General features: G+C 33.2%; 1 protein-coding gene across 3 annotated transcripts in view; it reads left to right on the top strand.

The window, feature by feature from the left end:
- The window catches only part of LOC114327449 (glutaminyl-peptide cyclotransferase), an 84,116-nt gene extending 59,499 nt beyond the window's left edge, over positions 1–24,617 (top strand). For 2 of the 3 annotated variants that reach the window (XM_028276072.2, XM_028276071.2), the window contains one exon: positions 7,307–7,467. In XM_028276072.2, the coding sequence (XP_028131873.1) occupies positions 7,307–7,409 (103 nt within the window). In that variant the 3' untranslated portion in view covers positions 7,410–7,467. Of the gene's footprint in view, positions 1–7,306; positions 7,468–24,476 lie in introns of those variants that run through there. The other variant, XM_028276073.2, reaches the window with a different exon arrangement.
- The last annotated feature ends 842 nt before the right edge of the window (positions 24,618–25,459 follow it).

The raw sequence follows: 25,459 nt of genomic DNA, 5'->3' as shown, positions 1-25,459 counted from the left end.
TTATTCGATAAAATATCCGTTTCCGTAACCAAAACGGACCCCTATGACCGGTACTAAAAATTGACAATTGATAATTGACATTTGACAATTGACCTCTGGAAGAACAATAAGTGTACCAGTTTTCGTTTTTCCAAATAAAAGCGTTCTGGAGCTATTTTAAAGAAACTAATTACAAGACTTCGATATGCTTCTTCTAGACGAAGCATATCGAAGTAAACGTCGTCCGCCAACCAGATGGTCTGATGACATCAAACGGATCGACAGAAACTTGATGCAGACAGCACAGGACAGAAATGCATGCAGAAGACTGAGGGAGACCTATATCCAGCAGTGGATAGATCCGGGTTGAATTATGACGATGATGAATTACAAGACGCCATCTTTAAAGAGCTCTAGCTTTCCACGGAAGCATTTTTGAACTAGGTGAATTGAGTTAAATTTTCTTAAAATTATGTGAGGAATCTCCGGTTTTCGTTTGTTATGAGAGTTTCTGGACACCCTGTATAATATAATGGGTAGGTAAATTCCCCACTATAACCAATAAATTGTAAAAATTGTTTATTTACTTTTATTGCGTTTACTTAGATAAAAATATGATCTAATCACTTAAAATAAAGATGTTACAGTTTGCTATTAGATTTGAAAAGTGTGTAAAACTTCCGAGACATTATTCAGGAAAATAATATTTAATAGTATTCGATTGTTTTAATGATATACAAATTAATTTTTTGTATTATTCATCTTTGCGGTTATCCTGCCAAGTTTTAAACGGTTTTAGATTAGTGTTTTTTAAGCATACTCGACATGGCATGACTCAGAAAATTGTGGTGATATGAATATGTTCGTATAACATTCTGAAATAATTTTACAGACACACAATTTATTTTTTTTATACGAAATAACTATACAACCATCCTGCCTCTTTGAAAATAGATTTATATTAACCTTCTTGAGATATGTGCGAAATGGCATGACTTAGAAAATCGTGTAATTTTTCACGAATTTTCTTACACATTTTTTAACTATATATAGTAAAAAAGGTGTAACTAAACATCCTGTCATTTTGAATAATGTCTACTGAAATTATTTATTTTATAACGAAATTTATTTTATGACTTAGACAATCACGGAACCAGAGTGAAAATTTTATACAGAATTTTCCAAGAAACAAGTGCAGTTAAACATTAGGTGAAGTCATGCCAACTTTTTTTTGGTCATTTTGAAATAAATATGATTAATTTATTAAGTTGGCAGGACTTAGAAAATTATGAAAATTTCATTATTTTCATTACATATTTGTATATCTGTATACTCCCTTAGTCCTTTTGCAACCGTCCTGCCAAAAAATTTTCTTCATAAAATAGATAGTATCCTGTTATTCTATGGATATGGCAGGACTTAAAAATTCATCGCAACTCCCAATTTTTTTTTTCATGGAAAATCTAATTTTCACAGGAAAATGTCACAGGAAACCAGTGGATTTTTCCACAAATTGTAAGTACCTTCTCTAACCTTCCAGTATTGCAAAGGGCAGGACTTAGAAAATCGTGCTTTTTCTGCTAAAATGTTAGGGTCATCCGCATATCTAATGTTGTTAATGGGAAATCCATTTACCTTTATTCCGGCTGTTTCATCCTCAAGAGCTTTTTTCAAGACGCTCTTCCGAGTAGGCACTAAATAGAATTGGCGACAACACGCATCCCTCCCTAATTTCCCCAATGACCAGTGATAACTCTACAACGGAGGTCATAAAATAGGATACTATTAGTGAATAGGTGTAGCGGTGAATTAAGCAAACCTCTAGAAAACAGAAACAGAGAAATAAGGTTTTTGTCGGGACACTTGACCAGCCAGGTTGCAAATGGATTTTTGGGTACTATATACCTAATGCATTATAAATACAAAAATGCCCGTCACAATTCGGACGAGAATTTTAGTTATTAACAAATAAGTCTTAAAAATGGCAGTTTTTTCGTTTAAATCGCTACAGGTAAAAATAGAGTAATTAAATATCTTATTTAGACTATTCATCTTTTAATAGATGAGTAAAGATTTAAAATGGCAATTTTTGAATTTTGGCCCGATCATTTGTTGCTTCGCTAATTGCAAAATATGACTGAAATTTAGAAAATAAAAAATTTGCTAAAACTTTGGCGAAAATGAACTTAAGACTTTGATATTGCATAAAAAGTTGAGTCAACCAGTATGTATAATGCACAAAAAATTTCAAGATGATTCGTCAATTAGTTTAAATTTTATTTAATTTGTGTATCCCAAAGAGCTTTTTTTTGCAATGTTATTGTTCAGAAAATAATAATAATACAGCAATTCTGTGGAAACCACATGAAAGAAAAAATACATATATTTTCAAAGTACATATTTAAAAATATCAATAAAACGTCATTTTTGTCATTCCGAAAACATTTTACTAACGTAGCGTCAGTTTTGGCTTATAAACAACTTGAATATCTTTGTTAATATTGACTATAGAGTAAATCTACTTTGGGATTTCAAAATCTGGTATTTTTACACGAATTTTCAAAAAAAAAAACTTTTCGCCTAGGTTAATTACGGTCAAAGTTGGCCACTTTTATTTTTTAATTCACAGTTACTTCTATATACATAAAATTCTCCTGTAACAGTGTTAGTTACCATACTCCTAAACGGCTTGACCGATTTTTATGAAATTTTACACGTATATCCTGTAGGACTGAGAATAAGTTTCAATCTATTTTTCATACCCATAAGTTATAAGGGGAGTTGCCCCTAACATTTTATTTTATTTTTTTGGACAAAATTGTCTAACTTAATTTTATATGATGTAGAAATCAAAAATACATACAACCCTTAATTTTCACTCTGCTATCACCAACCCTTTTTTTAATAGCCATCTATATATTTACATCTTTAAAATTCTCCTGTCACAGTGTTAGTTTCCATACTCCTCCGATACCGCTTGACCGATTTTCATGAAATTATATGTGTATATTCCGTAGGTCTTAGAATCGGCCGTAGTCCATTTTTCATATCCCTGAGTGATAGGGGGGTTCCCCCTAACATTTTGTAATGTTGGGTGGGGATGTGTGTACATAACGTACTCTATAAGACTACGAGTAGTCATACAAATTAAAACAATTGTGATTAAAATCCATCAACAAGCTCCAGAAATATTAATCGCAGCATATGTTTGAAGAATCAATTTCATTTTTGGAGTGCACGGATTTTAATAATTCCCCTCCACCGACCACGAATCGATTTCGTTAGGACGTCATTTTTAAAGATTTATTAACCACTCCGTTGAAGTTCAAAGTTTACTGAAACTTTCACACATAAACTATATACGCTGTGAGCTCGTACGTAGAGGGGATATTTACAAATTCGCGAGCGCCAGTAGTGGCAAGTCGGTAAACGTTTACCGGAAATTTGACATAAATGTCGAAGTGATTAATTTAAAATTAAAATTAAAAACATTAATTATAAAAAATATTAGTTGGTCAAAGCTGTGGTATATATTTTTACCTTAAATATACTTACGTTTTAAATACTGAATTTAAGTTTTTTCAATGTTCCGTAATATGTAATTATAATTTAATCTAAAAATCTTAGCGCCATCTACACGATAATTGTAAAAGTATCCGAAGTAAGAAATTCATATTTTATCAATAGAACGTCAAAATGACTAGCAAAATCTTAAAAAAATCGATTACAATTTAATTACTTTTTTGCGTTGTAAATGTTAAGCGATAACAATTAAATATTAAATTTAAAAATTACCGGTGAAAGTTGAATTAGTAATCCGTTAGGAGCGCCACCAGCGAAGCTCAGAGCGTATACATTGAACTTCAAAATGGCGCTAATTAGGTTGCTTAATTGTTATAAACAAAGTAGCTGTGAATTAAATAAAAAAAGTGGCCTAACTTTGAACATAATTAACCTAGGCGAAAAGTTTTTTTTTGAAAATTCGTGTAAAAATACCATACCAGCTTTTCAAATCCCATAGTAGTTTAAGCCTACAGTCAATATTAACAAAGTCATTCAAATTGCTTATAAACCAAAAATGACCCTACTTTAGTAAAATGTTTTCGAAATGATAAAAATGACTTTTTAATAATTTTTTTAAATACGTTGAAAATATAGCTATTCTTCTTTCATGTGGTTTCCACAGAATTGCTATATCATTATTATTTTCTGAACAATAACATTGCAAAAAGCTCTTTGGGATAAACAAATTGAATAAAATTTAAACTAATTGACGAATCATCTTAAAATTTTTTGTGCATTATATGGACTGTTTGACTCAACTTTTCGTGCAATATGAAAGTCTTAAGGTCATTTTCGCAAAAGTTATAGCAAGTTTTTTATTTTCGAAATTTTAGTTTTATTTTGCAATTTCCGAAGCAACAAATGATCGGACCAAAATTCAAAAACTGCCATTTTAAACCTTGGCTCATCTACTAAAAGAAGAATACTATAAATAAGATATTTAATTACCCTATTTTTACCTGTAGCGATTTAAACGAAAAAACTGCCATTTTTAAACCTTATTTGTTAATACCTAAAATTCTCGTCCGAACTGTGACGGGCATTTTTGTATTTATAATGTATTAGGTATATAGTACCCAAAATACCCATTTGCAACCTGTCTACGCAAGTGTCCCGAACATGGTATATTTTTGCCTTATTTCCATGGCGTATCTTAAGAATAAAAAAACTTAGGATCATCTTGAAACATCTGGAGAAGTTTCTCATCATGTCAAGTTTCTCCTCTAGCTGCTGTGTATGTTTTGGCGGCGTTCTTTGGATTCTGTCACTCCTGCCGAACTTGTACTCGCCATTGCTCTCTCTATCTCTTTTTTTTTTTGTTTTCATCTGACTGGTAGTCTATCTCCATTCTGCATTAAGTTAGACTATATTTGGCTGTGTATGCGGTAAGTGCAAAAATCCGAATCGACTTCTCGGAGATTCCTGCCCTTCCCAGACTGGCCTATTTGAAAGGGTATTTATTTCTTCTTTACCTATGTCCCAGTTCTTTTTTCAGATTTGGCAACAGAACCTGAGCTAAAATCCATAATAATATAATAATAATACAACAAACTTAGGATCATCTGTGAAACATCTGGAGAAGGCGATGTAATAACTTTGAGGATAATAAGAAAAATAAAGAAATAACAGATGATTGGTAATGGCCGAAAACTTCTGGCGAAATAACTGCTGGGGAAAGTCGAGAATTATGTAAATGGAGTTGTAATAGTATGTAGCGCTGATGGTAATAATGAATGATAACTCAACTTGTATATTTATCAATCAACGGTAGTAGCGCGAAAAAGTTTAATCGCTGTCATTGACCATTACTTCACAATATCAAACTATATACATTATGGATAAAACTAACATTAATTTTTATTAAGAAAAAAATGTAGGATCCTGTTTTATCGAGAATTTAATCCTTTTATTTTCTCAGCCTTACATTTTAACATAAGTGCGAAAATCTGTTCAGTATCTTTTTGAACACTACTATTTTACTGAATATTTTACTGATAACCAAGTTTATGTACTATTGCAAAATATTCTTTTAAGCTGGTTTCAACGATATTGATACACCCTCGACATATTTTAAAATATTTCTTATTAAAGAGAATATTCCATGTTTTGATAGAAGGTACAAAGCAATTTTATGTTATATACAAATAAAAATTATAAGGTAAGATCTTAAGATACGAATTAAATCTAAGTAGCTCTCTTTTTGTGTTTATCAATCTACTTTTCTGGGTGCATCTTGGTACTAACCCAATTTTCTATTAAATTATTTTCACTATTTGACGATACTATTATTACTTTTCATTTCTGTATTCATTAAAATTAATTCTTGGATTTTAACGAATGCAGAAACAATAATTAAAACTGTAAGACTTTGAGATCAATAACGGACATTGATAAAGGTAGACAAAAAATAAAACCATACAAGAAAACGTATGAGTGTAATACGTATTCTTTATATGGCTGAGTGATTAAATTTCTGAGCCACAAACAGCCTATGTTTTCTTTCCTACAATTTATCCCATGTTAGGTATGGTAGGGGAGCAAAGTATGCTAAATGTGCAGTCACTCGAGCGGTTTGGGGACTTATTGTGTTGTGAAGAGTAGGTTCTAAAACCAAAAAAAGTTAAGTAAAGTTTTCCATTTTAGTGGGGACTTGTCCATTTTTAATTTAATTTTCCATTTCCAACAATCGTTTTTTTAGATTATAGCGCCATCTATCCATAATTCGAAATGTCTCGAATAAAAGTTACTTATTTTTACGTAAGGAATCCAAATCGGTAATAAAAAACAGGGGGATCCCATTTAAGATTTTAAAGTAACCCCCCACCCAACCTCCGTGGAGGTCGTGTTTGGTGCCATTCGATAGATTTTTCAAAAATATTGAATGAGTTTCAGTTTTTCGATCTGATGTTCATTTCGCGAGATATCGCGGGATTCGTATTTAAAAAATTAAATTTACCCTCCACCCCTCTTCGTGGGAAGTCGTGTTTGGGTATCATTTGATAGATTTTTGAAAAATACTGAGTACGTATTTTTTAGTTTTTCGATCTGTCATTCATTTCGCAAAATATTCACTTTTTTCTTGTGAAACTTTGGGACTCACCCATTTCCTTACGCGCCCCGTTCAAATCGTCAGATTTTTGAAATATAACTGTTTTGTATGCACTTAACTTACCTTATCTTAATCTGACGATTTCGAGTTTTTCTAAGGATAGATTTTTTTTCGGCCCCCCCTTAACGAACGCCCCTGCATTAAGTGCCAATATATGGTAGAGGTACATTTTCAGGATAAAAGTCTCCCCATATGATAATCTGACTCGCTCGAGTAACTGCAAAAATCCCCGCTTGGGCTCCCTTACCAGTAGGATAATCTTTAAAAATATCGTGACCATTTTGAAAATTACGAATCATTCGAAGATACAAAAAACCAGCTGTCAATTTGGCATAAACCGAATGGGACAAATTCATTTCCACATACTATACGTAATTCAAAGCATGGCCAAGAAGATGAGGAACGATTTGTCCAACAAAAATTGTATTGAAAATATCATATGATCAATAATTTTTGACCAATGGATAAAAATAGCAATCGCCGTACTCGTATTGTTTAATAAATATAATAGTAACTTCTTTCAATAGTGAAAATATTTTATTAATTTTAATTTTGCATGACTCAAATGGTATATAACATTTTGGTATTTTAAATATAATTAATTAACACAGTACACAGAACATTATTTAATTTTTTGTGTTTCCCATGTTTTAGATATTCGAGGGAAAATAATTCAGCACAAACACCAGTTAAATCACGTTTTATAAGCACACTTTTGTTATCTTCTGTTGTCATAGCTTTAATAAACTGCATTTGAAATGAACGTAGATATAATATTTACTTGTTGTGTTGACTAAATAAACCAGATTTTATTTTGTGGAGTTTTAATTCCGGGATCCTAACGAAAAAAATTGATAATATATTTTTTGAACTCAACAAAACATTTAAAGGAACTTATTCAATTTAAAGATGCGATGGCGAGGAAAGAATAAGCTATTTGCACAGTATAATGCTAACGAATCAGTAGGGCCACTCTCGATTTTGACGGTTCCAATTTTGCAATTCACTCCTGAGATCAATTTTTTTGAATGTGTGACGATAACGGCCATCACGGCAAATGCGCGACGGTAACGACCAATCGCGGCAAACGTAGGATGTCGTTAACTGTTAGGCCTGGATCCCATGTACCAAAAAAAGTTGATTAATAGCAAGCTGAAAATTTGTTAATAGCTTAACGGTGTCTGGTCAGACAAACTTTGATGTACTGGAACAGGGGAAGTTTTAATTGTGGAACAGGTTACAGGTTTCGAACGTCAGACTACGAAAACGTCCCATGTATTTTGTCGGACAGAACTTTCAACTTCAGGTCATGTAATCAGGCGAGAGGAAGATGCCATAGTCAGAAAAGTTTTTGACCGAAGATAAAAGTTTTTGATTGGACAACGAGCAAGAGGAAGACCGAGACTTAGGTACCTAGACAACTTAGAAAATGATTTGAAATCTATTGGAATTAGAGCATGGAGAAGAGTTGTCAGAGACAGGGGCGAATCGAGGATTGTTCTGAAGAAGGCTTTGGCTCAAGAGCTGTAACGCCACTGATGATGATGAACTTTCAATTTATTTGTTACCCTTTCATTAAACTCACATGCAAATCAGACTGCTATTCTGCCGTCCTTAGGAAAAACGCCGTATCTGCAGAGAGATCGCATTTGAGTAAAATCGGTTTTTGTTTAAATGTCTAGCCGTTGAAAACTATTTAGAATTTTTTTTTGTTTTCTACTTTATATACATAATAAATATCATAGAATTCATATTTATACATAAGATTGGCAAAATATATTTTATTTACTCTAAAAACTCATGTTACTGCGTTCTTTCTAAGTATACTACATAAAAATTAACTTCTTCCTCCTTAGGAAGAGTGCAGTACTGCGTTTGCGCTAAGCATTTTCTTATTTTATAATACAGTAGGCTCTCTCTATAACGAACACGGTTATTACGAGGTTTCGCTTATAACGAGGTACACTAGATGTCCCATAAAATTCCTATTGAACTGAACATTTCTATAACGAGGAAAAATGAAATCGTAAAATATGTATCTTTATTATTCTTTATCTATTTTTAGCGCTGTAATGGCTATAAGTAAATAGCCCAACTACCTAGCTGTATACATAAATTCCCAACATCTGTGCGGTTCTCCAGGGTAGTACTTAATTAATACTCCGTGGCGTTACAACCCTTCGTGGGTTTTAGCCGACTCGACAACATGCCTCCACTGTTTTCTGTTGAGGCCGACTCCACTGAAGATATCGAGGGTAGTGCTTTAATAAAAATCCACGCCTACCTATAATAAAGTTCTTCCTGCTCTGTTTATTTATTGGCCGATACTGAATATTGTAAAAAAATTTATAATTTATGATGGCGAAGCCTTATTGTCGAAGAAACAATATTTAGCCACTTACATTGCTCCGAATGGCATCACTATATAATAGAAAGTTAATATTTTAGACAACGATATAGGTATGTATGCACAATATAATTGTTTTCTGATATAACGAGATCCGCGTATAACGAGGTAATTAGTCTGCCATTTCAGTTCTCGTTATAGAGGGAGTCTACTGTATAATAAATACAATATAACGATGAAAAAGGAGAATAAAAAACATTTTTTATAAAAGTGTGTCATGAAAATGGATAAAAAAAGTGTTGGAAATAATTTTGGAATTAATAAGTTTGCCGCTAAGGGGCGTTTCTTGAATTTTAAAATTAAAAACATTCCAGAAACGATTAACATTTACGATCAAGTTTATTTTTAATTATTAATTATTATACATTGATTTAACTATGTACTTTTATAACACATTTTTTATTTGGAAATTCTACGACGTACGGCGATCAAAATACTTCGTACCAATATTCCTATTTCGAACAAACTTTATAAAATTTGCACTGTTTAAAATAAAAATGCCTGATGTAACGTAATAATACAATGTCGCATCAACAACAATATTCATACACATAGGAAACTCCGCTATACCTCACATTATTTCTTGATCACCAACAACTCAAACATATGTGTTTAGATTTTCTATTGATAAAGAAAAAATAGCCTTCTGCAGTATTAACTTTGTTCTATTTTCTATTTGACATATTTAAAAAATTATATCAAACAACCGTTCACGTTGAAAAATGGCAACAAACTAACCTTATTAAAAATTTTACACATGCTGTAAAAATCTGTCAAATGCTTAGGCAGAACGCCGCATCTAGTGCCTGCTTAGGATAAACGCGGCAAGTGACCTTTAAATACGGCGTTTTTTCTAAGTATTTTTCAGATGACGCATTTATTCTAAGTATCCATGAACATGTTTGCAGATACGGCATAAAATGCGTTGTGTTTAATGTATTTTGGCTTAACTTACGTCATTTTTAGTAAGCAAATAAGATAGATATGCACATTTGGGTTAGAAAAATGTATAAATCTAATTTTTTCAGATTTTTGCAGATACGGCGTTTTTGCTAAGCACGGCAGTATTTACCACTAATATAATTCCCGTCATTTGACATGTTCTACGTGTTGGACAAGCATTTTTTCATATATTATATAAAGTTTGCTATTGAATAAACTTAAAAACAACCTGCTAGTTTTCACAATCATAAACTTGTCAGGATGATACGTTCCACAATTAAAATCACGTTCCACAATTAAAACTTCCCCTGTTCCAGTGTTTCCATACATTAAAGTTTGTCCGACTAGACACCGTTAACCTATTAACAAATTTTCAGCTTGATATTATTCAACTTTTTTTTGGTACGCTGGATCCAGGCCTATGTCATTCATCTGCGCAAAGGACTAAAATTTTTGATGAATTCTGTCGCATTGTCTTCAAAATGGAACTAGAGAACAAAGGATTTTTCGCGGAGTGACCCTACTGATTAATTAGCATTATACTGTGCTATTGGTCATTTCCTAGCAAATTCAGTATACGCCAACTAATTTGACGTTGTCATTTTCTTACAACGTACCTATCGCTATTGCCAGAATAGTCGAAAATATATGTACAATGACAAAAATAATGAATTATGGTTTTTTCACTACAAAAATATGCTATGTCATTCAAGATTTCTGACATCAGAATTCCACAGCGTTGCCAAAACATTAGAATAGTAAATAAATAAATGTGAGGTATTTTCCAAATGTCAAGTTGGCAAGTGACCGCGCTTCCCCAAACAGAATCGAAATTCATCGTTAAAGATATTCCTGATTTCCCATTTCATTTCTGGTACTAAGCCAACCATTTTCTGCGCCATTCAAGACGATTACGTCGATGTTCAGGGATAAGAGGTAGTACCCAGTGTGGCAGAAAAGAAAAAAGCTTAAAACTACGAATTTGACGATAAATTGCTTGCATCTCAATTGGTCTTCAATGTTCTGCAAACCATTATTTGCTTGCAATAAACCTTATAGTAGAGAAGCGGTCTATTAAGGCACGTATCCACTACGTTCGAAAATCTCTTGCGCTTCGCGCTCCATGCAACTGCTCCAGTGGATACGGCATGCGCTCGTCCACATATAAACCGCCACCGATTGGTGCGCCGAAGCGGAGCGAACACTGTTGCACGATCCGGGAACGCCAACGTATTCACTACGTGGAGCAGGAGCGCGAACATAGTGGATACGTGCCTCTAGGTCGATCAACCTTGGGCGATGATCTTGACGCTCTGTGACCCTCGAGCTGCGTGATCCACCTTCTTAACTCTATGCCTTTCATAATCTTAATACAGTATCTAATCTTCTGTGAATCCTATTTAGTCCGTTCGCTGACGTTAAAATATTGCAAAACCTATAGATTTTAAAGAATCGCTTAGATTGACATGAAAGGCATACACATAGGTAACATGTCAAAGAAGAAAAGTGATATTGTGCCTATGTGTGCTTTTGCCATGGGGGTTAGTTTCATCTCTTCTCGGGAGTGAAAAAATATACATTCAAAATAAGTCTGGAAATGGATAGATAAGAACACGTTTTTAAACGGTTTTTCGCAAATAACTCAAAAAGTATTTTATTGAAAAAAATATTCTTAACAAAAATATCGACTATAAAAGAGTGAAATAAATGGTTTATGTATGAGGTCTCTAGACCTAGAATAATCAAAGTTGTAGCTAATGAAAAATAGTTCATATTCGTCAAATTCCAAATCGAATATTTCAACGTGAAATAACCAAAAAATGAAGCACTTTTTGGGGAAAACTCATTACAACTTTTTTTAAAATGTTTAAAAAAGCTTTATTTTTCTTTTGTTAAAAAAGTTTATAACAAAAAAAAAAGCAAGTGATGCTCAAAATAACTTTGGTCCCTTTTTTTGTTAAAAAAATCGTTAAAATCACCCTCGAATTAGCATTCCAAATAAAATTAATCATTACCGCTTCACAAGTAACTTTACTTATGTATTGTCTATGATCTGTAAGTTTCATCGGTTCAAAGTGCTTATTTTTGAAAGGGCTGTAGTTGAAAGGGCTTGTACATTGAGCCATATCTTAACCAATTTTCGACTTATTAAGTTATTTTGAAAAAAAAAATAAAAGTTAAAAAAATTTTACTTTAAACCAAAGTTTTTCAAAAATAAGCACTTTGAACTGATACAACTTACAGATCATATAAACAAGACATAAGTAAAGCAACTTGTGAAGCGGTAATGATTAATCTCATTTGAGATGCTAATTAAGGGGTGATTTTCCCGTTTTTTACGAAAAAAAGGACCCAATTTCATTTTGAGTATATCTTGCTTATATTTGATGCTAGAAACTAAAAAAAAAAAAAATACAAAAATAAAGCTTTTTTAACACTTTAAAAAAGTTGAAATGAGTTTTCCCCAATTATGAGTTAATTTTTTGGATATTTCTCGTTGCAATATTCGATTTAGACTTTGACGAATATGAACCTATTTTTTATTAGCTACAGCTCTGTTTCTACTAGGTCTAGAGATCTCATACATATATAATTTTTCCAACTAATTTATAAACTATATTTTTCTCGATAAAATACTTTCTTTTTGAGATATTTGCGAAAAACTGTCTAAAACGTGTTTTTTTGTTGAAAAATGAACATATTCACTCGCAAATAACTCAAAAAGTATTGCCTTAGTGAAAAAACGCTAGGTATAGAACAAAAGCTTCTTATGATTAGTCAGTTTATCTACTTCTGGACTTATTTTGAACGTATATTTTTCACCCCCTAAAAGGGGTGACAGTCACCCCCAGGTCAAAAGTACACATCTGCACAATATCACTTTTGTTCTTTGACATGTGTTTAGTGTTTGCGAAATTTCATGTCAATCCAAGCGGTTTTTGTAAAATTCAGAGCAAAAACCGTGAGTAAATGAACTACATATTAGTGAATTAAAAAAAAATTGGACTAATAATTTTCTGAACAGAATTAATTTTTTCTGGCAATTATGGAAATATTTTTGAAATGAATAAATCTTGTAAAAATAAAACCGACATATTGGTCAAAGCGGCGGGCACATTAGCTACCTATTAGCAATTATACCCGATTGGCTATAGTACATATATAATGTCCAGCCATTGTACATTTTTTTTTCTAAATTTACTACACAGTTGAGACAGATCAGCGTATCGAGTGTACTACCATTTCAATAAATATTAAATACATTCTAAAACAAATATGCGTAGTCTAAAATGTTTAAATATATGTCTAAAGCAATCTGATATTATGACCAGGTAAAAATTTAATATCTTACATTTTTCGTTCAGTGAATATTTATTAATATATCAATTTTTTTCTGGAAACCATCTTATTATAAACTGGTCAACGATCGTACTCCAACCAATTGGCTTATTGCATATCTTCCATTTATTTATTATACCCATACCAGAATTCTGGAACATATTTGGAATATTTTTGTATTAGTCACTTAGTAGTTTTCAAGAAATTTTTGTCGCCTACAATCTAGTGCCCCGTGGTCATGCAAAATATGTTGTTTCATGTTCTCTTTTTTACGTGCGCGGACTGTGTTGTTTGGTCCTCCTAAGGCTAGCTCTGGATCGAAGTAATTATAGCTGATGTTTTTCTGGCAAGTTCATCAGCTCTTTCATTTCCGGATATACCTCGGTGACCAGGTGCCCATACCAGTGTAACACAATCTTGTTCCTGGTGTAAATTTCGACAGCCGACCCTTATACAAGTTTAGACATGTCCGTATACCAGGTGCTCTCATGTAGCCTAGGTTGTGTGTTACCTCTGTCGCATCCGTCTCGGCGTCTCGTGAGCATCCACCTGGAAAGGTGCTTTAGGCTTGTATCTGGTACCACACTGCCTCATACGATATCCCAATTATGTTACTCAGATTTTCTTGCAGTCTATTTCTCGCATTTCCATAACGATGTGCAGAGGGGAACCTCCAGTAGCTCCTCAGAGCCCCTGTAATTTCAACTTTCAACGCCAGTAAGTCTTTGCACCTTGCTTAATTTGGAAATGACACTTGTTTGCTGTAATTTTGGATACCATACTACATATTGTTGGCTTTATCACCACGTTTCAAATCCAATATAGGTAACATGTCTGCTGTTAAATACCTAAAATTCTGTGCATTGGCATACTGTATATTCGCTCCGTGCATGACTGGCGCGACACCTAGCGCCTTCACCTAACATTTTTGGCGGCACAAATTTGAAGTTAAGCATATGATAAATACATATTGTGAATGGATAATAAACCAACGGAATGCTTCGAGAATACAACATTGTGGAGATGAAATACCTAAGGAGAGTACTTGGAGTCTCCTCCAGGAGGGATCGTATCAGAAACGAGGAAACCAGAAAGCGCTTGCAAACAAAAGCAGTTCTGGATAGAGTTGAAGAAAATCAGCTGCGATGGTTTGGCCACCTGAATCGAATGCCAAATGAGGGACTTTCCAAAAAAGTCTGGGAGTGGAAGGCGCAAGGCAAAAGAAAAAGAGGCAGATGAAATGTAAAATTTGATTTTCGACACTGGCGTCAGCCGGTAAAAGAAATAAAGATTATGTATGTATGTAAATACATATTGTGAAGTTGCAAATTATTAATAATAAGTTTTTAAACGATATTTTTCCAATTTATGTATAACATGGATGTAATATTAAGAACTGGGTTTCTTAAAATTCATCACAATTTATCTATTCAACCCCAAACGGAACAAAAAGGGAAATATAATCGTTTTTAAACTAGGAGGAGTAATTAAAATGTATTTTTTGTGATTTCTGAGTTATTTCTTTAATTTTTAAATTTTTAATCTGCATTTATATAAAAGAACTGTTGTTTTTAGAACTTTTTAACAAATTGCTATTAGTCTTATAAGTTGTCCGATACTGATTACTGGATTACCGTCGACACGGTCAAGCAAAAAAAAGATAAATCTGTTGATCATTATAGTGACATTATTTGGTGTAAATCTGTCTTTTAAGTTTATTCCTCCTAGTTTAAATCTTTTCTCTAATTTATTTGTCATTATTGGAGATCTATAGAAATTATACTTACTTTTTTGGCTATTATTAGCATAATTAAATACTTACGCAACATTTATTGACCACTTTTGATAAAATTTGTTATACAATGACACTGATATTACAAAAAATCGCCAAAATTATCATATTTCGCCGCTACGGACGTTGGTATCGTTTCGTGTATCCCACCATGGTAATGCACGGAGCGAATAGCATTTGGTGCATTTCTAAAGTCCTAAAACAAATAAGTATCCTAGTCTTTGCTAGTCGCTAACTAAAATTTATATTTCTATATAGGTCATTTATTATTACATTTAGTAACATTGTTTTTATGTAAAATTTCAACTTAATAAAAATACTAATAATTCTATTAAAACGGGATAGTTCCCGGGAGTTGGCTGTATACCATATCACAGGCGTAGCCAGGTTTTAGTTTCAGGGGGGGTTCAAAAAAAATAAAACTACATAAAATAACCGTTATATCCATAAGAAAAATTTGAAAGATGATGTAAGAAACATATCAATAAAAAAGCTCCTGGGCGAAATTAGGGAGGCTAAAGTACTGTTATATTAAGTAAGCATTACAGAAATAATTTTCTGTTTTTATTTTTAAATGTATCCACTACTTCATTCGAATCAATTTCTATGCCATAGTGAATGTTCATGAGAGCCAAGCCGCTCAGTCTGTTTTCACCTGTTATGTTCCGCAAGTAATCTTTAAGTCTTCATAGCTTGAAAAGGTCCTTTCTGGGGTAGCAGTAGAACAGGTATGGTAGCCAATATTTGCAACAATATATAAACATTTAGATATAGTTTTTGATCACACTTTTCTAAGCATTCTAAAGCTGATTTGAGAGTAGAGGAGGTGGAAGTAATAGCTGCTTTCCACACTTCAAGTTCTGGTTTGCAGACAGATACACTCGGGCAGCATTGTTGAATATGTATATATACAAAATGCGTTTTCAATTTCACAACCAGCCGCAAAATTTGACAGTAACACACCAGATAGTGCCGATACTACTTTACGGTGTTTTGTAAACCTCTCAATTAAATGTTGAATTGTATGGTCAAGAAATGGGACGAATAAATTTATTTTGTAATATGTAGATATATCTGACGCAGGAGTGCTAGAACGATTCAACTGCCTTCCGACGATAGGTACGTGGCATAAGTAATATACCACCATTTTCTTCGAGCAATACCTCTGCTCCTTCATAGAGATGAAGGTACTCTTCGTCAGTTTTCTGTCTCAAAAGTTGTAAAGCGTTAATAACATTATCCACGTAGCTGAATGCTGTTATGAGGTCTCTATTAATTGCCTGCAGTTGCTTTGATAGCGACTATGTACAGAGTGAGGCAGATAAAGGGCCTATTAGAAATATCTCGAGAACTAAAGATAAGAAAATCATGAAAATTGTTATACAGGGGTTTTGAGGTGTGAACTATTTAATCAAAATATTTTGGTGTCTTTGCTACTTCCGGTTATACCGGAAGTTGATTGTAACTTCGTTTTTTTAATGGGACACCCTGTATATTTTTACATTTTTGGATTCTCCTCGATTTTTTCTTTCTTTAAATATAAGGTTTTGTAATATTATACAGGGTAGGTTAAAAGATAATTACGTTTTCTTATTAATTTCGTAGCAATATTCACACCCTGTAGGCTTGTAGTAGTTTGACATAATAAACTCTATTTATGTTCAAATGATTTTTAATATAGTCTACTATTGTTAGGAATTATTGGTATGGTTAAATTTTTCGTTTTAGTATACAGGGTTGGTCGAAACTCGGAATGAGTATTTTCTGAGTTTTCTTAAATGGAACACCCTGTATTTTAGTATTGTAATGAAATGTTCTTTTATGGTACATTTTAATTACTTAAGCACTCCCTATACCTAACTGCTTTAATTTGTGAGTTATTGGTAATTCAAGCAAAACATTAATTGCAACACAAAATATGTGAAATTGTATTAGGTTGGCCATGAAAATATTCAATCACAAATAATTTTTTGGAAATAAATACATATCTAGACTGATACTTAAAATTGCCAATAATGGTTGAACTGTCAAAATACCATCGAAGTTAAGATTGTTGGTGCGATTAACAATTAAGCACAAATTAAAGCAGTTAGGTATAGGGAATGCTTAAGAAATAAAAAAAGTACCATGAAATATCATTTCATTACAATACTAAAATATAGGGTGTTCCATTTAAGAAAACTCAGAAAATACTCATTCCGAGCTTAGATCCACCCTGTATAGTAAAATTAAAAATTTAGCTATACTAATAATTGTTAACAATAGTAGACTATATTAAAAATCATTTGAACGTAAATAGAGTTTATTATGTCAAACTACTACAATCCTACAGGGTGTGAATTTTGCTACGAAATTAATAAGCAAACGTAATTATCTTTTAACCTACCATATATAATGTTACAAAAAATTATATTTTAAGAAAGAAGAAATCGAGGAGAATTTAAAAATGTCAAAATATACAGGGTGTCCCATTTAAAAAAACGAAGTTATAAGCAACTTCCGGTATAACCGGAAGTACCAAGTAGATGAAAATATTTTCATTAAATAGATCAGTCTTCAAAACCTCATTATTCCAATTTTCATAATTCAGTTACCTTTAGTTCTCGAGATATTTCTAATAGGCCCTTTATCTGGCTCACCCTATATAGCTCAGGACTTTTTGAAGAATCACTAGGCACATAACAAAATTCTAAGATCGAAGTGTGTTAAGCATTTGGACGGCTTGTTAGGATGTTTCTGTATTGTAGCTACATTGGAGTTCTTCGAGAGCCTCCATAATCGTTGGATAAATTTCCTTGAATCTTATAACGGCTTCATGCTTGTGAACCCACTGTGTTTCACACATCGCCAGTAGATTTTTTTGATGATCAGCCGACAACAGATCCCTAATTTTTTTTTCAGAACGGCTGTGCGTTTTTCCGAACGTGCAACGTAGGAACCAACAGACTTCACGATCCCAAAGCAATTTCGCATATCTGCTTTTGAACATGAGTCGGCAATAGCAAGGTTGAGAGAGTGTGCACTACAATGTACATAAAAAGCAAGAGGAAATTTTTGACGAATATATGCTGCGGCACCGTGCAAATACCCACTCATAGCTGCAGCCCCATCGTAACCTTGACCAACCACATGAGAACATTCAAGTCCACACTTTTCAGAGCTATAATTATGAGATTTGCAATGCCGCACCCTGTCACGTCAACAGTTGGAATATACTGTAAGAACATCCCAGGCAACCAACTGACGTCATATAACGTCGAGGAAACGTCAGTTTTGGTTGAATATATACACGTATTTGAAAATTACGTCATATAGACGTCTTTTGTAGGTGACTTTAAATACGTAAGATTAATGACGTTAAAGTAACGTTTAAAAAACGTTTTCTTTTCAGACAGTTTAAGTCTGACGTCACAAAATTGGGAGGAGCTTGTTTGTATTACTCCAAACAATTTCGTTAAATAATTTTCATAATAAATTTCTCATTTATTGTTTACGTGGTTTGTGTCTTGTGTGATAAAATAAGACTTTTCGTTTAGATATTTAGTTGAAGAAACGTGTTAATTAAGAGATTTGTATTCGTTTTTGCTCAGTGAGTTAGTTTAATGCAGTATTCTTCTTGACAACTGTTTGAGGTTATGTTTATTTTCTGTTAATGAACTAATTATGTGTTATCGACTTTTATCGAGTAATTTGTTAATAAATTATTTATTAGTTTGTATGTTTTTTCAGTTTTGACACAGTAAGTAGGTATACTTATATAAATAGTGAAAATTCTATAATGCGAGGGCTGCTACAATCATGCAGAATCAATGTTAGATTACTTCTAATGCACAAGCGATCTTAAACAAATAGTAGTATATCTTCATCGACACATGAGACGTAGACCTATAGGTTTCATGTTACCTATTTTTTATATACTACCTATTTTGAAACATCTGAAAGAGGTCACTTTTTGAAAGTATTAAAGACGTGAATATTACCGACGTATAAAAGACGTCACCTTTTAGACGTTTTAAAATCGTCACAATTATGACGTCAAATCGATGAGACAAATTCACGTGATTTTCAACGTCGATACTACGTCATAGAAACACGTCAATTGGTCATTTTTATGACGTGTTATCTACGTTATAAAAACGTCGTTTGGTTGCCTGGGATCTCGTTAACTTTATGTTGTTTAACATCTGTGAAATCAACATATGGCAAGAACAGCGATATTTGCTCCATATGGGCAATATCAGTCGTCTCGTCGGCGAGTATCGCAAAAAAGTTAGCCTGCTTTACTTTGCCGATGATCTTATGTTGAATAATATCACCACAAATGTCAATTATTTCATTTTGGATTTGAGGGATCGTGCAAAAGCATTCTTCGGAGAAGTGACCATATGCTCAGAAAGATCTTTATCCCCAGATTCGGCTGCATAGCTCAACAGGACTCAAAAATTACCATTATTATGAAGTGGTTATTCAGACTCTGGTGTAATGTGATCCGCCCCAAATCAGTTTTACCTTGTTTGCCGCAAAAAATTATTATTATTTTTACGATAGGGATTTAGTCCAGGGCGCATCTGTTTTGAGATGGACGTTGAGAGGTGACTCAAATCTTTTTGCAGAAATGGCTTGAAAATAAATCAAATAATAATATTTGAGTTATCCTCCCTCTCAAAAAGGTCCGGAACATTGTTTAAATAATCAAAATGTCAAAAAATGAAGGAAAAATTCGATTTTTTTCTTCCTTTTTTTGATTATAACTTTAAAAGTATTCATTTTCGAGAAAAGTTTTACTAACATAAAACTTGCGTAACTAAATTTCCTATAATACAGAATTAGTAAACAATTTAAAAATTAGTCACCCTTGTTGCCAAATAGCCATAATTGCGAAAAAACCATACAAAAACAAGTATTCGCATTTTACGTTTTTCAACCATTTATGCTGTACTTAGGACCTTCATATTTCACCCAGAAAAACTTAATGATACAGTAAAACAATACTGTAAATTTAATTAAGATCGATTCGATAGATTTTGCAAAATAAATTTTGCAACCCAGCTTTCGCAAAAAAAAATAATTTTTTCAAAATGTTACAGGACTGAAAATAAAGCAGATAGCAAGTTGAATTTTTGTTTGCTTATAGAAGTGTACTGTGCCTTTCATTTTCAATTTGCAAAATTTAAATCAATTAATTACCACGGCGTCAGGAAATTTTTTAAATAAACATTAATTTTTGGTGCTACGCGCAGGACAGCGGTGTTCGTTTCACACAAGTTGATTTCCACCAAAATTTCTTCCAATCTTTATCTAATATATTATTTTCTTACTCTATATTTTGTTGTATTTTAATATTTTAATTCCACAAAAATCAAACTAATTTTATTATTGTTTGTGAAATATTGTTTAAACAATTGCATAATATGTTTAAAAATAATAAACTTTTATTCTCTAAGTTAAGATATATGAACAATAAAGTTTTTGCTAAAAAAAGTGATATTTCAAAGTGTATGTGTTTTTATTTTGCAATAAACAAATTTATTTATTTATATGGAAACGTAATAAAAATTAAAATGTATCAATCATTATCAAAGGTCATTGGAATGCCCAATAAGAGCAAACTATCCGCTGTCCTGCGCGTAGCACCAATAATTAATGTTTATTTTAAAAAATTCCTGACGCCGTGGTCGTTAATTGATTTTAATTTTACAAAATTGCAAATGAAAGGTACAGTAAAGTTCTATAAGCAAAAAAAATTTCAACGTGCTATCTGCTTTATTTTCAGTCCTGTAACATTTTGAAAAAATGAATTTTTTTTGCGAAAGCTGGATTGCAAACATTTATTTTGCAAAATCTATTGAACTGATCTTAATTAAATTTTTAGTATTGTTCTACTGTATCATAAAGTTTTTCTGAGTGAAATATGAAGGTCCTAAGTGTAGCATAAATGGTTGAAAAACGTAAAATGCAAATACTTGTTTTTGTATGTTTTTTTCGCTGTATGTTGCTATTTTGCAACAAGGGTGACTATTTTTTAAATTCTTAACCCATTCTATATTGTAGGAAATTTAATTACGCAACTTTTATGTCAGTACAACTTTTCTCGAAAATGAATACTTTTAAAGTTATAATCAAAAAACGAAGAAAAAAATCGAATTTTTCCTTAATTTTTTGACATTTTGATTATTTAAACAATGTTCCGGATCTTTTTGAGAGGGAGGATAACTCAAATATTATTATTTGATTTATTTTCAAGCAATTTCCGCAAAAAAATTTGAGTCACCTCTCAACGTCCAAATGTACTAATATTTTTACAGATGCGCCCTGGTCTAATCAGTTTTTTTCGGTTTTCCTTTTGCTGTCTCTTCCTTTCAGAAGACAACTGTTCATTGACTGACAAATACTGGTAGACATTTCAAAATGGGTCACTTCTTAGCTGGCCGACCCGTTGATGGTCCTTTTACCTTTATCAAGTGAACGTCTCATTACGACACAAATTCTACAGTATGACTAGTGTGACCAACTCCAATTCAGTCGAATCCGAAACAAGGCTGAAAAAAATACCTGAATTTCGGGACTTTTCAATGTAAATCGGGCCATTTTTTTCAGCAGACGATCATTAAAATACAGAAACGAAAAAAAGTCCATCGTTTTAGTCCAACTACATGTATAATACCTAGATATAAAATGCATGCGTTTTGGATGGGTAAGACAGATCCACATCAATAAAAATTTGTGTGTGTGTGTGTTGTATTTTAAAATACAGAAAAAATATTTGCGGCACAAATTTAAATCTTGTCAAGTATTTTTACGACGTAAATATTTATTTTGTGTGTTGTACGGCCGAACCCCCTTAGCGACAAGTGGATAATCAAGTCCACATTAACACTTCTGTGCGGCGAAAATGTCTTTTGAAGTCGACTGAAAAACCGATAGAACGCCGGATAACGTGTGTTACGAAAATATATTTCGTGTCACGAAAATATTTTTGCATAAATCATTGCGGCGCACAGTCCACATCAACGAAAACTTCAACGCACACGATCAAATTTGTGTCAAATACAACGTACAACATAAATTTTTATTGATGTGGATCCGGCTTTACACTCTAGAAATTGTCGACTTTTTTTCGTCCGATTTCGACCAATTATTCAATTTGGTGTGAATTCTTAGAAGAACGTATTCATAATTTCAAAATAGAATTTTACCAAAACGTTGAAAATTCGGATAGCCCGAAAGCCTTGTCCGGGACGCCAGGACACGACTTCGTAATTCGGGCCATGTCCCGGATTTTTCGGACTAGTTGGTCACACTAAACATGATCCACTTTTATATTCAGAGTATGACAACCAGAAAAATATTTTCATCCATTTCCTTTGGAAGCACAAATTTCGTTTTGTAGAAATGGGAAACTTATAATCTTTAGGTGGAGTTCAATGCTCTTGTAAAATTTGAGTTCAGTGATGCCACTCCTCACGATTTATCTTGAGATCTTAATAATTAAAGACAAATCTCACGATTAATGTCTTAGATTTTATGATTTTGTAAATTCTTAGGATGTTGCTAAATCGCTCCAAATTTATTCAAGGAAGTTAAATTGAAATGTTTAGAACTTTATATTGAAAGTTTTGAACAAATCATAAAAAGATTTCCCTGGCGCCTGTCCTTATTTTAATTTTATAAATGTTAAGATCTTAACTTTTCGGGGGGGTTTGAACCCCCGAAACCCCCTGGCTACGCCCGTGTACCATATAATTAAATCACTTTTAACATGAAGTAAAAAATCCTTTTTTTAATTGGAATAATTTAATCAAGAATTAAAATTCTAAAAAATCCAAACGTTTTCGGACCTATCAGTCCTTCTTCAGTGAACTCATTGTACTTGCTAAATATTGCGAAATTTACTTTACAAATTTGTAAAAGTCATACGACTGATGAACATGGATAACTTTCCGGAAACCTGAGATTACTCTACCATTACATTTTTCCTATACCTACGCTGTGGACTACATTCGTCTGCCAACTACATTCTTTTGTACGTCTGGACTACATTCGCACAGCGTACGGGAAAAATGTTATAGTAGAGTAATCTCATGTTTCCGGAAAGTTATTCATGTTCATCGGCTTGAAGTCGTATTATTTTGGATTTAATGTATACAGGGTGTCCCAGACTAAATTACCCAAGCTATATCTCTTAAACAAAGAGAGATTTTTGAATGGGACAAAAAGTCATCTATTCTACTTGTATCACACTTTAATATGGCGTACAAACAAATTATCCTCTAAATATTCATCCCTTAGTTTCAACCCCTAAGTTTAATTTTTTTAATAGCACCCTGTATATTTTTTTTATAGTTTTGGATGTGGTCTTTTATCGTCTATTCAACACATTATTTGAAAAAAAAATCGTTTCGTAAATAACCAAGAAACTATCAGTTTATTTTTGTTAATTGTGTGTCCCAGACTAATTTATCCAGGCTATACTTCTTAAACGAATAGAGATTTTCGATTGGGACAAAAACTGATCTATTCCATTGGTTATACACTTTCATATGGCATAGAAAATATTCATCCCCTAAATATTTATCCCTAACTTACAGGGTGCTATTTGAAAAAAAGTCAGGGGTTGTAACTAAGGGATGAATATTTAGGGGATAATTTTTTTTCTACGCCATATTAAAGTGTATTACAAATGTAATAGATCAGTTTTTGTCCCATTCGAAAATATCTATTTGTTTAAGAAATATAGCCTGTACAAATTAGTCTGGGACACATAATTAACCAAACTAAACTGATATTTTCTTGGTTATTTGCAAACCGATTTTATTTTCAAAAATGTCTTGAATAGACGATAGAAGAACACATCCAAAACTATAAAAAAATATACAGGGTGCTATTAAAAAAATTAAAGTTAGGGGTTGTAACTAAGGGATGAGTATTTAGGGGATGATTTTTTTGTACGCCATATTAAAGGGTATTACAAGTAGAATAAATCACTTTTTGTCCCATTCGAAAATCTCTCTTTGTTTAAGAGATATAGCGTGGGTAAATTAGTCTGGGACACCCTGTATTTCCCATTAAATCCAACCACTGTTTGGTTTTGGGGCTATTTAGCAAATACAATGAGTTCACTGAAGATGAACTGATAAGTCCGAAAACGTTCTGAATGTACCTAACCCATATGGATTTTTTAGAATTTTATTTCTTAATTAAATTATACCAATTACATAGAGGAGTTTTTACTTAATGTTAAAAGCTATTTAACTAATAATAATTCTGTGTAGTAGTTATGTTGTAGAAATAATCCATTTTTATAAGTTATAAAACCAGTTATTTATAACCAGTTACTTCTTTAGAAATGTTGAAGAAGACGAAAGCGAAACCATCCCCGATAAAGAGCTGTGATTCGAATTCAAGAAATAGTTCAGTGACCGTCCAAGAAGACTGGCTTTTTTATTTCTATGTAATTACTGTATAATAAAAGTAAAAACTGATAATTTCTTAAGTTTTTTGTTCATCATCACCGAATATCCTTAATTCACCCGATCCACCTCCATCTGCGGAGTTGGATAAATTAATCAGCCACTGTGGGCGGAAGCACCTGCAAATGCTGATAGGAGCTGACTCTAACTCTCATAACGAGGTGTGGGGCAGCACTGATACGAACAAAAGAGGGGAGCACCTGTTGGAATTTATTGGCTCATCTGGGCTAGTTATTCTAAATCAGGGCAAAGAACCTACCTTTGTTACCAGTAGGAGGAGGGAGGTAATTGATATTACTTTAGCATCTCCCCTAGTAACCAATAACGTGGCACGGTGGTATGTGTCTGAGGAACCAAGTTTCTCGGACCATAGATACGTGGTAACGGAGTTTTTGGGCTCGGAGAGGGAGGTTACCACTTACCGTGATCCGCGTAAAACAGACTGGGACAGCTATGGGGAGGAGCTTCGTCTTAGGGTCGGGTAACTGGCCACTGAGATTAAGAGCCCCCCAATGCTGGAACACGTCTCGAAGGCTTTGCAGGAGGCCATCTTAACCTCCTATCAGATGAACTGTCCGCTGACCAGCCGCCCCGCTACCAAGAACAGGTGGTGGACTCGTGAACTGGGCAAATGGCGGAAAAAGACTCGGCGCCTCTTTAAAGAGGCGAAAAGAACAGATGACTGGGCCGGATATGCCCGGGCTCTGACCGAGTTTAACAAAGCTGTGAGAAAGGCTAGGAGAAAAGATTGGAGAAAGCAATGTGAGGAGATCGCCACGGCTCACGCTGCTGCTAAACTCCAACGGATACTCTCCAAACAGCCGGCTAACCCACTGGGGACCCTCAAGGCCCCCAGG

The sequence above is a fragment of the Diabrotica virgifera genome, chromosome 3 (assembly GCF_917563875.1).
Source record: "Diabrotica virgifera virgifera chromosome 3, PGI_DIABVI_V3a".
In the NCBI taxonomy this organism is placed as follows: Eukaryota; Metazoa; Arthropoda; class Insecta; order Coleoptera; family Chrysomelidae; genus Diabrotica; species Diabrotica virgifera.
Note: the sequence above shows the minus strand (reverse complement) of the source record. Positions and strands in the feature narration are given on the sequence as shown.